This window comes from Dama dama, chromosome 13 (assembly GCF_033118175.1).
Source record: "Dama dama isolate Ldn47 chromosome 13, ASM3311817v1, whole genome shotgun sequence".
Taxonomy (NCBI): Eukaryota; Metazoa; Chordata; class Mammalia; order Artiodactyla; family Cervidae; genus Dama; species Dama dama.
The window spans coordinates 14,463,039-14,477,923 of NC_083693.1; the positions used below are offsets into that span (position 1 = coordinate 14,463,039).

Below are 14,885 nucleotides of genomic sequence, written 5' to 3' on the forward strand. Positions count from 1 at the left end.
TCCGAGGTGGGCTTTCTTTTTCGGGCAAACTTTCGCCACGTGAACCGCCCCCCATTCACCGCTGCGCCAATCGCGCGGCGCGGACGGGTCCCGAGCGGGGCCACAGCGCGCCGCCCCCTGCGCGCCGTGCGTGACGTGCGGCGCCCCCGCGGCGATAGCGCGCGGAGCCGGACGATGAGCAGCGGCCGCGCCGGCGCCGGCCAGGGACAGCAGCGCGCCGCGCGCAGCGCCAGCAGAGCTGAGCGCCCGGGGGGCGCCGCGCGGGGAGCCGAGCCGGCCGGGGGGCGCGGGGCGCGGGGCGCGGGCGGGGGGCCGCGGCCGGCGCGCGCCGGGCATGCTGCGCCCCTGAAGGCGGGGGCGCGCGAGCGGGACCGAGCGCCGGCGCGGGGCCTGCGGGCGGCCCGCGCTCCACGATGGGCACGACGGGCCCGCCGCAGCCGCGGCGCTGCCCGGGCGGGGCCGTGTAGGGCGGGCTGGCCTCGGCGGGCGGGCTGAGGGCGCGCGGGGCGGCGGCGGCGGCGGCGGCCCGGCGGGCGGAGCGGCGCGGGCATGGCCGTGCGCGGCCGGCGCGCCTGGCTCAGCGTGCTGCTCGGGCTGGTGCTGGGTTTCGTGCTGGCCTCGCGGCTCGTGCTGCCCCGCGCCTCCGAGTTGAAGCGGGCGGGCCCGCGGCGCCGCGCCAGCCCCGAGGCTTGCCGGCCCGGGCAGGCGGCCGCGGTGCCCCTGGCCGGCGGGGCGCGCGGGGATGCGCGCGGGCAGCGGCTCTGGCCCCACGGCGAGGCCCAGGATGGCATCCCGCGCGACAGGAACTTTCTCTTCGTGGGAGTCATGACCGCTCAGAAGTACCTGCAGACCCGCGCGGTGGCGGCCTTCAGGTGAGCCCCCCTCCCGGGCGGCGTCCTGCATCCGCGCGCGCTGCCCCGCGGCCCGCCGGCGGCGCGCGCCTTTGCCTGCTTCCCAGACCCGGTGCTCGCTGGGCTTCCGTGGGGCCGCTGTGCCCCGCGGGGCGTGCCCGGCGTTGGCAGCGGGCTCAGGGGCTGTATAGTGAGCGCAGCGCTCAAAAGCAGGGGCTTTGGGGTTCAGCGGACAAGCTTGGCCCCTCTGGATGTAGTCTTCTCGCGGACTTTCAGCTCCGCACTTCATCTTTTCTTCTCCAAGTCCTTTCCTTTGTTGAATGAGCACGACTGAACATTTCCAAACACTCCTAAGAGTGTTTGGAAAACTCAGCACAATTCTGGTGATAGTGGCGGCAGCGGGGCTTATTATTTGAGTCTCTGAAACCTGCACTTTTAGCCTTGCAGAACTAGAGCCTGTGTAAATTAATTTGGTTAGAGGCCTTCCACTTGCAGTTTTCACTGTTGGAACCATTCTGGTAAATGGAAGGGATACACGCTGCATACTCAACCCCACCAGACTGTTTTGTAATTGGAAAGAGAACCTTTGGGAAAAGCAATTCTTGGCTTATGTTAGATTTGTTGTTAACTAGCCCAATTTAGTGACGTGTGAGTTATCTGGTATCTGGGTCCTAGTTGGCCATATAAGTCAGAAAAGTGGCTGGAATCATGTTCAGGATTAACAAAGGGATTAGCCAAAGTAATCTTTTAGAAGAGTGAAAGAGAGATGATATTGGAATGAATTTGAGGTAGAAAAAGGATGTATTAATAGATTCAGTAAAGAGATTTAATGGAAACCTTATATGTGTGAAGTACAGAAATGCTTACCCTACAGATAAGATTTGGTATTCATCCAACCACAGAGCAAACCAACCTGAGAGGTCTGCTGGGAATGGACTCTTAGAGCAGTCATTACTGAGCGAGGCCAAGCTGGTTGTTGTTCTTAGTTTATAACCATCACCTTTATAATTTCAGCTTTTAACTGTAGTCCTGGTCTAAATTTTCAGGCATTAGATGTTGTGAGGAGAAAAGCATCTTTGGATCTCTGTTCCTCTAAAGGAGGAAATAAAGGGTTGAAAAGGAAGGTGAAAGAGCAATAGAGAATGTCTGCCTTTTCAGTGCATTGATTCCCCATTCCTGTGTGTTTCCACTGGGATCTAGTTTAAGTCCATAACCTAGGTTCTGCCAGAAGGGGACTGAGTGCCTAAAAAGGTTAGAAAAGGTAGCATAAATTTGACTAAGATCATGACTTGGGAACAAACGTGCAGATCATGGTTTTCTCTCAGATCTGTTGAATTAGGTGGAGTTGTGCTTTTTGTTGTTTTATGGGTGGTTGTTGTTTTTTTTTCCCCACTGAAGTATAGTTGATTTACCGTGTTTCAGGTGTACATCAAAAAAGCATTTGATTTTTGAAAAAAAAGAATATATAATCAGGAATTGAGGATGAGCTGTATGCATTGTTTACAGTATGGTTTTTAAAGTAAATCTATATGACTTCAATTTGGTGACAAGTTCTTTGAAATCACAAGTTTGGGACAGTTACCAAAGTGGTTTGTTCAAATAGTGGAAGTGGAACTCCCTGCCCCCCAAGCGAATACTTTTTCGTAGATACAAAATCACAAACTAGAAGGGGTCTGGTAACACCAGCAATACTTATAAAATGGTTTGCAAACTGGATACTATTTAACACTTGGAAATGATCTTTCCCTAAAACCCATGCTTAAGGCTCTATGCTTGGCCTCCTTTCCAAATCTCCTACCTCATCTTTTTTGGATGTAGGATTTTATCTCATTGTTTATTTTCTTTAAGGCAGCTAGGGAAAAGTAGACACATAATTTGTCCTTTGGCCCTTCTTTGTGGAAGTTCTGCCTTTTTGATAAATCCCTTACTAGGAAATGGTATATTCTATTCAGTCCTTCTGTCAGCTTTCCTGCATACTTTTTCTTGTATCGCTCTGATCTTAAGTAGTCACATTAGTTGGAGCCTGGGGGTGGACCTGCCTTTCTGGTTAAGGTCCTCTGCTTCTCAGCCTGTCGACATTGTGATTAGCCTGGCTGCAGGAGATGACACAAGACGATTTTAGCCGTAAGGAACTTTTGGGGAAAGCCAAAATTGGGATGGAGGTTATAGGATGTAACTTATAATTATGGCTTTGCTGTGCTTTGCAGCCTGGGCCAAAAGTCCACACTCAGCTCTTAAACTGGAAATTTCACGCAGTATAAAAGTTGGCTTGAATCTTCTAGCACAGGGTAGAACTCTAGTTTGGCACTGAGTTCTACATTTCCGCTGAAAGGTGAATACATTCTTTACCTTAGGGAAAAAGTCAATGTTTTTGTTTATTAAAGTAAAATTTTTGTTCGGCTTCTAGGTCGAAGGAGATGGCAGTGTTTTTAAAAGATGGCACTGTGATGTACTTTTATGCTAGGAGGTTGACGATGTCAGGATTCAGATTTAGGGACTACTAGCTGTCTTAGATTTAGAAAGGAGCTAAAAACCCTTTGAAAAATTCAAGGAGATACACTTGTCTGCGCTAAAGTTGGTGCACTTAAGTGATGGGAGAGCACCATCATTACAGACTTTTCAGTTCTGCTGTATGCTTCCAATGAGGAGAGGGAGCGCCAATAGATGTTAGCAGTGCATCGATAGCTGAAAGCAGGCGAAGCAAAACTCAAAGTGTGACCTTCAGACAGGCCAGCAGTAGCGCTCCTTCACAGGCACCGAGCAGATACCATAGCTCTTATGTTCAGGGGAGTGATCTGGGTTCATCAGAATGATCCCATACACTTAGGTTTCATCCCTTCGTTCAACAAATACGTGCATGGTGCCTTGGGTCTGGACTCTGAATGTTTGGGAACCCCAAAGTGAAGATGCTTGTTCTCATGGAGCTTCTGTTCTAGTGAGAGGGACAGATACTTAAAAAGAGGGTTTCAGCTAGTGATGAGTGCTGTGGAACAAGTAGAGCAGGGTGAAGCCAGGGTGAGGTGATATTCTCTCTCTGTTAGATGTCTGGGGAACACCTCCGAGAATGTGGTGTTTGCTGAGATCTGGGAATGTCATTGATGAGCATGCTTGGCAGAGGGAAGAGCTGGTAAATTATAAGACAGGAATCAGTTTGGAACTTGAAGATGATCAATAAAAGAAAGAAGATGCGTGTGTGGTGTCATGGAATTTCCCTCTAAGTGAATTAGAAAGCCTTTGGAGGTTTTGGGCTTCCCTGGTAGCTCCGTTGGTAGGGATTCTGCCTGCAATGCAGGAGACCCTGGTTCAATTCCCAGGTCAGGAAGATCCTCTGGAGAAGGGATAGACTACCCACTCCAGTGTTCTTGGGCATCTCTTGCGGCTCAGCTGGTAAAGAAGCCGCCTGCAATGCAGGAGACCTGGGCTCAATCCCTGGGTTGCGAAGATCCCCTGGAGGAGGGAAAGGCTACCCACTCCAGTATTCTGGCCTGGAGAATTCCATGGACTGTATGGTCCATGGGATTCCAAAGAGTAGGACACAACTGAGCGACTTTCACTTGGACGGTTTAGATGGGAAAGGGATTATATGCATTATATTCTGAAAAGTTAATTCATGCTATTGTGTGAATAGGTTATGGCGGAGCAAGGAGCTGTAGGAGGTGGTCTAGGTGAAGATGGTTGGGATGGAGAGAGGAGCATGGCCCCAAGATATATGCAGGAGCCAGAGTTGGAGACATGTTGACAAAATGCCTCAGAGGCCATTAGGCAGAGAGAAATTCAGGATAATTTCTAGGATTTTGCCTTGAAAGAAAGGGCGGGTGGTGGTGTCATTTATTGAGATGGGGAAAACTAGAGGAGGAATTAATTTAGGGGAAGGAGGTAAGGCAGCAGAGATCTGGTTTTGTACAGGAGCGGGTAGATGTATCCTTAGTTTTATAAATGTAATGAATTTTAAAAGGAATTGAGAAAAGATTTATATCTGAAGTGACTACAGTGTTGGAACTCTGAAGCTGTCTTAAACTTAAAATTCCCTTATGGTTCTGGATAGGGTGGTGGTCTACAAGTCAATATGTAAGATTTTTTTTTTTTTTAACTCATATGCAAAATATTTGTATTCTAGGTAATTTCACTTTAAAATGGGTCTGTGATTCTTCCAAAGTAATTTAGTGTGCTGGTTAGTGACAGTTCATTGGAGCCTCCGGCTGGGTTCATTATGTCTTACTGTTACTAACCGCAATTTTTTTTTTTTTTTCATATTTTTCTTAGTTACATCATTTGATATACAGAAGTTAGATGTCCATGTAGTTCAGTCTCTTCCTTTCAGGAAGCGCAGAAAGTTTATTGCCCTGGAGAGGTTTTTTTTTTTTTTTTTTTTTTTGACTGTGCTTCTCAGCTTGTGGGATCTTAGTTCCCCAACCAGGGATTGCAGCTACTCCCTCTGCATTGGAAGCGTGCGGTCTTAACTGGTGGACAACCAGTAAAGTCCCAAGATTTTTTTAAAGAAACATTTTTCTCATTTTAGAAGGGGTACAAATCATCTCACCATCATTTTCACTCCCAATGATACATTGTCTCAGCACTACCTGTTAAATAAACTCCCATTTCCCTACTAGTTTGAAATGCCATCTTCATCATACTCAAAATTCTTGGGTATGTGTTTGGACTTCCTGTTTTGTTTCATTGATCTTTCTGTCTGTTCTTGTTCCAGTACCACCCACTGAAATTATTGAAGATTGAATAATATTTTAATATCCGGTAGACAAGTCCCCTTTGTTACTCTTCTGTTTGAAGCATTACTTGGCTACACTTACCTGTTCTTGCTGAGAATTTTGGTGCTGTTTGGATTTTTTTTTAATTAATGGTTTGATTTTTTTTTTAAATTGTATTTAGATTTCAGTCTATTTTTATGCCCTGAACACTAAACTAATACAACACTATCTATTTATCTTGACTCTTGCTTCCCCTGGCTGAAGATGGGGAACTGATTTGTTCTTTTTCTCAGAATAGAGAGGTGGATGGTTTCCCTTCTTTGGCCCAGGAGTGATAAAGGGCGCTCCTGAATATTAGCATTAGTTTATAGGGAATTATGGGAAGAAAGTTTGAGAAACAGTAGCTTTAGATACAAGAATCTTATTGCAAGATGTTTTATCAATTAGTAGCCTCTTCCTAATGTTTTAAGTGAAGGCAAACTGTTCCTTTTACCAGTCTCCATGAGTAGATCTCATGGACTTTTCCTGAGGGCTCAGACGGTAAAAGCATCTGCCTCCAATGCGGGAGACCCAGGTTTGATCCCTGGGTTGGGAAGGTCCCCTGGAGAAGGAAATGGCAACCCTCTCCAGTATTCTTGCCTGGAAAATCCCATGGACAGAGGAGCCTGGTAGGGTACAGTCCTTGGGGTCACAAAGAGTCAGACATGACCAAGTGACTTCACTTTCACGTGAGCAGATCTCAGAGTTCCTTCTTTCTTGAATGCTGTAAACCATGTTTATCTCGAAACAGTTTACAGCAGTGCTCGCTCTCTCAGAATTCAGTTTGGCAAAAAGTTACCGAAAGCCTTTTATAGTCAAAATAATTAACATGTAAGTGAACTTTACGGGGCACAACCCATTTCACATTAGAAAACTGGTGAAAATTGCAGTCCTGAAAATGAGTTTAATGTTCTATATCATGGTTCCAGATCTGGATGTCTTCAAATAGAATATTCCAAGGATAGTTGTGGTTGCCAATAGAAGATATACACGATTATGTTTTTGTTGCACTGGCAATTTCATTTTCCCCCATTCATTAGTTAAGCTGCAGTTTTTGAAAGTAGATTAATAATTCCATTCTTGTGGAATTAATTGTCTAGGGAAGGAAGCAAATGATACTGTTGAATGATAGGGCTCGAGAGGTGCCTGGACTTTGTTACTGTGTGGGTGCAGAAGAGAGAGGTCTGCACTGACTTATGAAGGGGATTGAGGAAGGTCTCACTCACAGTCTTACCCCTCTTCCCTTACATAGTCTTGAAGGCTGAGCTGGAGTTTCTGGGGCAGACACAACAGCTTCCTGGAAATGTGAACTAGCAGGAGGTAGTGAAGGGATGATGAGAAAGAACAATTCATTGGGACTGGGAGCTGCGATCTAGCAATTCCACTAGAGATGTTTCCAAAGGAATTTGAACATGTGCTCAGGTATGTATTCTATGAAGTGGGAATTGCAAGAGCCTTTGGTGTCCTGCATTAGGAACTACGGACCGTGATTGATTTCTCTAGTTTGTCCATTTTGTGATCTGCTTCTCTAATCGTAAAAAATGGTGTGGCTGAAATATGTTTATTGGAATGAAGAAAAGTTCATAATATATCTAAATGTGAGTAGGCTGTAAGTAATTGTATGCCAAGTATGAGACCATTTTTAAAATCAAATGAAATGTTTCTTTTTGTGTGATATAGAAAAGAAAGTATAAAAAAAAAAAAAGAAAGTATAGAAGATATACTTACCATGATGCTGAATGACTTTTCATATTCTTGGCACTTTTTGTATTTTTGAGTTTTTCTGCAGTGAGAACTTAATTTAAAATAAAGCTACCTAACTACAGTTTTTTAAAAAACAGAGAGATGACAGCTCTTGGGAGGAAATGTGAATGCAGTTTTGTGTGTGTTAATTGCAGATACTTGCAGGACTCCTGGGCACAGGGGGCGTGTTGGCCCTGGGTTCCCTGGGGTTTGAAGTCAAGGCCATTCTTGTTTCAGTACATGACAGTTATTCCTGCCCCCAAATGTAGGGTTAACACATGTATGTGGTGTTACTGTAATTCTTTTCTTCAGTTACTGTATCTGTGCCCTTCCAGATGATACTGAGGAGAGTCGGGTGACAGCGTTTTTACCGTGAGGGCTTTTGTGTATTCATAGTAAGTATTCTCTGCCTCCATCTTCTGTCAGTGTCTTTCTGGCTTCTGGTTCTGGATGAAATTGGAGGAATGAGAAACTTAGTTACAGTGTTAAAGGAGCGAAGCTGGGGCTTGGCCGGTGGTTCAGTGGTAAAGACTCCACATTACAATGCAGGGGACGCCGGTTTGATCCCTGTTCTGGGAAGACCCTCCATACAGAGGAGCGGCTGAGCCTGTTTGGCACAACGGCTGAGCCTGTGAGCCTGGAGCCCACGCCCCGCAGTAGAAGCCTGTGCCCCGAAACAGTGGCCCCTGCTCGCCACAGCTGGAGAAAGCCTCTGTGTAGCAACAAAGACCCACCACAGCCAAAAGATAAAATATATAAATCTCTTTAGAACAAGGTAGTGAAACTGTTCATCTCAGCTTAATTGTGTCATGAGCTGTGTTTGTTCTGTAGTTAAGTACACTTTTCTGTGGATGATTAAAAATGAGGTGGTCTGCTCTGATTTGATGTCAGCTCTGGACTTGCAAAGCCTAAGGATGATTGAAAATTTAGCTATTAATGCCATTAAAATAATTGCTTTGTAAATTGAACCTAGATGTAACCTAATACCAGAAGATAATTGGGCAGGATTTGGAGTGACAGAGGGACCTAAAGACAGAATGAAAGTTTCAGGAAGTTAGTTTTGAATGAAGTCTTCTGGCCTTTGAAATCAGCCCAAACTATGAAGCTATCCTTCGATGGGCAGGTCTTAGCCAGGCAGACGGACAACATGGGAGGCAGTGACTGAAACGGGTGTAAGGCTGCTCTCCGTGTCTGTGACAACTAAAGTTTTCTCAGCTGGGGCTTCCCTGGTGGCTCAGATGGTAAAGAACCCACCTGCAGTGCGGGAGACCTGGGTTCGATCCCTGGGTGGGGAAGATCCCCTGGAGGAGGGCATGGCAACCCACTCCAGGATTCTTGCCTGGAGAATCCCCATGGACAGAGGAGCCTGGCGGGTTGGAGTCCATGGGGTTGCAGAGAGTTGGGCACAACTGAGGGACTGAGTGCACACACACAACAGCGGAGGAGTGGGGCGTGTGGGTGATGGCCAGGGAGAGCGGTGTGAGACGGACAAGCCCATGGGCTGGCCAGTGCACGTGTTAGAGTCAGACCTCACTGGTGGCCTGGCTTCCACAGTTTTGGCTCTGTGATCTCAGGCAAGTTACCTACCTGGCTCTGAGCCTCAGCCTCCTCCTCTGTAAAAGGTGGGTCTCGGTACCTCCCACATCTCGTGGCGTTGTCCTAAGGTTGAGTGTCCGATGTGCTCAGCACGCACTGCCCTGCACGCCGTAACTGCTGTTGAGTTGGTGACTGTGAAGCAGGCTTGATGCCAGGGGGCACTCCAGCAGAGGGAGAAGACTGGCTTCGCAGGAGTTGGCTGTGGGTTCAGGGTGGTTTCAAACAACACTGATTTTTTTTTTTTTTTCTTAAAATTACATTTATAAACTTAATTTTGTTCATGCATGGTTAAGAATTAGTTCTGTGTTCACACTTTTTAAGTGTAAGCAGCAAAATATAAACTTATAGCTTTCTAAAAGTAGCTAAGACTTGAAGCTTGGAAGTGGACCACAGGATCAGAATTTATCTTCTGCTATTAACACTCCAAATTTTCATTCTCGTGTTTCATGGATGGCATATTTGTGGTCTCTGTTGATAAGTGTTTCTGCTGTTTGCTGTGAATCTAGGCTCAAAGGGCAGGCTGCTCTTAATACCTTGGTACTGCCTCCTGGGCTTGTGCCCAGGCCATTGTTGAGGTGGGAAGCTGTCATCTACCCTCCAGCAGCTTTATTGGGGTGGGGTGGGGGGGGCTCATTAATGTTTGCTTTTAGCTTAAGTGAAGTTTTCAGGATTAATGGTAAGTGGTCTAATTTGATTTTTCCTTTAAAAAATTTTCCCAACCTTTGTGATCCCTGTTATATACTTCCCCACCTGCTTCCAAAAAGATTTTGAGATTGCTCATGTTATACGGTCATAGCAGCGAGGCAGTTAAACATTTAAAAAGAGGAAGCCCCGTGTCCGGAAACCACATGCGTAGAAGAGGGAACCTCCGGCTGAGTACTCTGACTGCAGGGCTCCTGGAGGTAGTGGGCTGAATAAGGCTTCTGGTGTCCTGCCAGAGACATGCCTTCTGTTCCAGGAGAGGCTGTGAGTGCTCACTGGGTAGCCTGCCTGGGAAGCCCTCCGAGTTTCCCAGGCCCGTGGCTGCTCTACCTGGCAGTCCAGAACTGTCCTTCATGCACTTTTTCGGGAGGTTGAGCTGAGACCGCTGCTCCGTCGCGTTGAGCCTCCTGTGAGAGCGCTCCGTGCCTTGGCTCCATCTCTTTGCCGTGGACACGGGGGAGAAACTTCCTTGAGGTCTTAGTATCTAGAATCACTATTTCACTTCACCCTGAGCAATGGTGCACAGTCTGTGACTCCTCTTGGTTGCCTGCTGGAAGGCTTACAACTAAATTTGGCGCCGTGTTAGCAGACGTAGAGGACGTGTTACGACTGGGCTCTCACCCCGGGAGCTCACTGGGTAATCATGGTCGGGTACTGAGGTGGGCAGGCAGACCCTACCCTGATTTTGTCCTCTCTGCTACAGGTACCACCTTCATGCCTTGCTCCAACTTTCCTACTTTTGTTTTTTTTTGCCTAATTTTCTTGATTATTCTTTTCATTTTGTATGCATTTTGGTTGTCTTAAATCCTTTCTGTAATAGGGAAGAATATAAATGTGTACATTTAATTATACAAACATAATTACAGGAGCCAAACATCCTGGAATGTAAAGTCAAGTGGGCCTTAGGAAGCATTACTACGAACAAAAAACTAGTGGAGGTGATGAAATTTCAGCTGAGCTATTTCAAATCCTGAAGGATGATGCCGTTAAAGTGCTATACTCAGTATGCCAGCAAATTTGCAAAACTCAGCAGGGGCCATGGGACTGGAAAAGGCCAGTTTTCATCCTAGTTCCAAAGAAGGGCAGTGCCAGAGAATGTTCAAACTACTGCACAGTTGCGCTTATTTCACGTGCTAGCAAGGTAATGCTCAAAAATCCTTTAAGCTAGGCTTCAGCAGTATATGAACTGAGAACTTCCAGATGTCCAAGCTGGATTTAGTAAAGGCAGAGGAACCAGAGATCAAATTTCCAACATATGTTGGATCATAGAAAAAGCAAGGGAATTCCAGAAAAACATCTGCTACTGCTTCCTCGATTAGAATACCTTACCTGCCTCCTGTGAAACCTGTATGCAGATCAAGAAGCAACAGTTAGAACCAGGCATGGAATAACAAGCTGCTTCAAAATCAAGAAAGGAGTATAGGCTGTATATTGTCAAGGCTGTATATTGTCCCCCTGCTTATTTAACTTCTATGCAGAGTACATCATGCGAAATGCCAAGCTAGATGAATCACAAGCTGGAATCAAGATTGCCGGGAGAAATATCAATAACCTCAGATATGCAGATGACATCACCCTTATGGTAGAAAGTGAAGAGGAACTGAAGAGCCTCTTGATGAAAGTGAAAGAGGAGAGTGAAAAAGCTGGCTTAAAACTCAACATTCAAAAAACTAAGATCATGGCATCTGGTCCCATCACTTCATGGCAGATAGATGAGAAAACGATAGAAGCAGTGACAGACTTTATTTTTGGGGCTCGAAAATCACTGCAGATGGTGATTGCAGCCATGAAATTAAAAGACTGTTGCTCCTTGGAAGACAAGCCATGACCAACTAGACAAACAGCATATTAAAAAGCAGAAGCATCACTTTGCCAACAAGGGTCCGTCTAGTCAAGGCTATGGTTTTTCCAGTAGTCATGTGTGAATATGAGAGTTGGACTGTAAAGAAGGCTGAGCACTGAAGAACTGATGCTTTTGAACTGTGATGCTGGAGAAGACTTGAGAGTCCCTTGGATTGAAAGGAGCTCCAACCAGTCCATCCTAAAGGAGATCAACCCTCAATATTCATTGGAAGGACTGATGCTGAACTTCCAATACTTTGGCCACCTAATGCAAAAAGCCAGCTCATTGGAGAAGACTTTGATGCTAAGAAAGATTGAGGGCAGGAGGAGAAGGGGACTACAGAGGGTGATATGGTTGGATGGCATCACTGACTCAGTGAACATGAATTTGAACAAACTCAAGGAGATAGTGAAGGGCAGGGAAGCCTGGCATGCTGCAGTCCATGGGGTCACAAAGAATCGGACGTGACTGAACAAACCAACCAACCTGTCAGTTCGTAGGGGAAAACTATATTCTCCATTCCTTCCTTGACTAGAAATTGCAAAGTGATTTGAATCATATGAGTCCTTTCAAACTTACACTGTAACCATCAGACCACATATGTAATAGTGATTCAGGGCAACTCACAGAAAATCTCCCCTTATTTATAAAAGTGAAAAAGCTTAGAAAATGTGAAAGAAAAGCACTCAATCTTACTCCATTTTTCTCTTTGTTTTTTTTTCCTGGTGAATAGAGTAAAAAGTGTTACACGAGTAAAATTATCTCCTGTGAAGTTCTATTTCTTTGAATGCTTTTTAGTTTGAAGCTTTCCCTAAGACTTAAATTTTTTTTTTTCCCATAACTGTATTTGTTGTAGAAAACATGAAGAAAAGTAAATCCCTTTCTGATCCTCTATCCAAAAATAACTATAGTAAACACTTTGGGGTAGAGTTGTACATTATTTTACTTAGTGTGTGTACTTCTGTTCCCCTGTTAATCCGTATCATGAGTATTCTATTGCTTGCTTTGAAAATTTACCTACATGAATGTGTACCCAGGATGGTACGCATGCTGTAGATGTGGTTTTGTACAGAAATGTATTTCATATAGTTTTTCTTAAAGTGACATAAATAGAGATGGAGACTGTTATTAAATCCCAGTTCAGCAAAGGCGTTCCTCAGCGAAGCTAATATTGTCCAGCTGCGTGACTTCAGTGTGACTTAACTCGGTACAGGGGCAGGGTTTGGAAGCCTGGAGGAAAGGAAGATTATTGGCTTGGCATTCGCAGATTTCAATTATCTTGTCTGCTTTAGCAAGAGTTGGTTATCAGCTCATTGAAAAGTGAGCTTTCTGGCAGGGACCCATTCAAATGTTGAGTGGTTTCAATTAAGTGAGAGCTCTTTCCCCCCAGTTACAAATGTGTTGATGGCAAAGTTGACATTTGCTTATGAAAATTAAGGATGCTAACCTGATCTAACACGTTTGTATGATACTGGGACCTATACTTGTATGTTATGTAAATAATATGAAACTGTATATTTTTCAAAGTTTTTTTTTTTTTTTTAACTTGAGGAATGTTCTTTTGTTAAGATGTTAAAGGAATAAAAGCTGGGGAAAAAAAAAAAAAAGATGCTAACCTGTTTCTGTCTCAGAAAGGGGAGGGCAGTGTGCTTCTTCAGTAGCATTTACTTCATTTCTTTGGAATTATCAATGCCCTCACCTTGGTTCCCCCAGAGTGGTGAATCGTGATTTGTGTTCCAGAACTCTTTAACTTTATGGAGCTAGTTAAGCTAAAGGTATCCTAAGTTTAAAGATTGTAATTTATCGAGATTAAAGGATTTACAACAACTCCATATTGAGAGATTTCCCTCAAATCACCAGCCATCTAAGCAAAAGGGCAGCATGAGATTTTTCCTTGGGTTACCTGAGGAAAAGATAATAATGGCTGGTGTTACCTTAAAACTGCAGAGAGGCTTTGAAAGATGGTTTGAAGCTAGATTGTCTGTTTTTAAAATTAGTTACTTGCTCTTCCTGGACAAATTAATGCTATTTCAGGTTACAGTTCAAGTATTAATCCCCTCACTGATGGATGTACTTCTAGTGCTTCCATCTCTGCATTTTCTTTGGGGCAGCCTTGGGAAGCAGAGCCAGACCAAATGGGTTTTTATCCTCAGTTTAGTATGAAGGATTCTGGTGTTTTAAGTGAGAGCACTTTTAAAGTCTTTTTAGACTTGCACCCTGATGTTGTCTTGAGGCTCATAATATGATAGAACTTGTCATATAGCTTAAGCGTCAGGTTTTCAGCTAGAAATAAGAGAAGCAGCATTTATCTCCATGCTTTCACTTTGGTGTGTCATCTTGAGACTGACTATTCTTCAGCTCGCAGTTTCCTATCTCTCTCATTTTTATTTCAGTACCTTATTTTATTTGCAAACGCTTGTCTTCCCTAATGAGTCACACCTGTGTACTTGCTTATCTCATGCCAGGCTGGCGTTTTTAGATATAAGAATCCACTTCCCCCTCACCCTAACCCTATAAAGCAGATATTTTTTATTATCCCCAGTTCACATAGGCACAGAATGTTTTGCCCAAAGTGAAGGCAGGATTCTCACCCCAACAGCCTGATTCCTGAGTCCATGCTTTTAGCCATCACACACTGTATTGTGTCTTGAGAGCAGGTTTTTCCTCTGAAGGTAGATGTTGTCTTAGAGCCCCTGTATTCCAGATAATCCCATGATGCTTTAGTATTTTAATGGCTTCTGGGATTGACTACTTTAGTACTACTTTGAACTTGGTCTTTGTTGTTAATCACAGAAGCAGTTGGATGGAAGCTAAAGCTAAATTGATTTTATTCATTACCCTTTAAAAATCAGTTGTGAGATACAACAGACTATTTAGCTTTAAATTGCATTTCAGAAGTAGCATGAATGGTAGTATATTTCAACTCAAGTATGCCTGTGGATTTTACCTCTTAATAATTGTATTCTGGTTGTGTTTTGATAAAATTGGTTTCTTTGTGCACATAGGAATATTAATGTGGCCCTCTTGGAAATTTTTCAAAGATAAGAAACAAATGGTTTCTTCCCTTTCACATGCCCACGCATGTACAAAGGTATCTTTTAGTCACTTCACATGGGTGAGCAGTATTTACTGAACACTATTACATGCCAGGGACTAATATATAAGTTATCATATTTTGTGTAGGTTGGGGCTCATTCCCATTTTAAAATGGACTTTCTCTTTACGGGAGGGGTTGATTTCTCTTTAATTGCCTCATTCCTGCTATGTTTGCATACTTCTTTTCAGGAGCATATCATTTGTAAAAATGTAGTAACCCGGTATATTTTCTGTAGTCCAGTCAGGTTTCATTTATGCCAAATTCTTTGTTAAGGATTCTGTAAATGGCATAAGACCTATAGGTCCATT

General features: G+C 44.5%; 1 protein-coding gene across 2 annotated transcripts in view; it reads left to right on the top strand.

The window, feature by feature from the left end:
* Positions 1-549: 549 nt before the first annotated feature.
* Positions 550-14,885, top strand: part of CHSY1 (chondroitin sulfate synthase 1) — an 86,510-nt gene continuing 72,174 nt past the window's right edge. The window contains exon 1 of one of the 2 annotated variants that reach the window (XM_061158556.1): positions 550-872. In XM_061158556.1, the coding sequence (XP_061014539.1) occupies positions 550-872 (323 nt within the window). Of the gene's footprint in view, positions 873-6,885; positions 7,019-14,885 lie in introns of those variants that run through there. The other variant, XM_061158557.1, reaches the window with a different exon arrangement.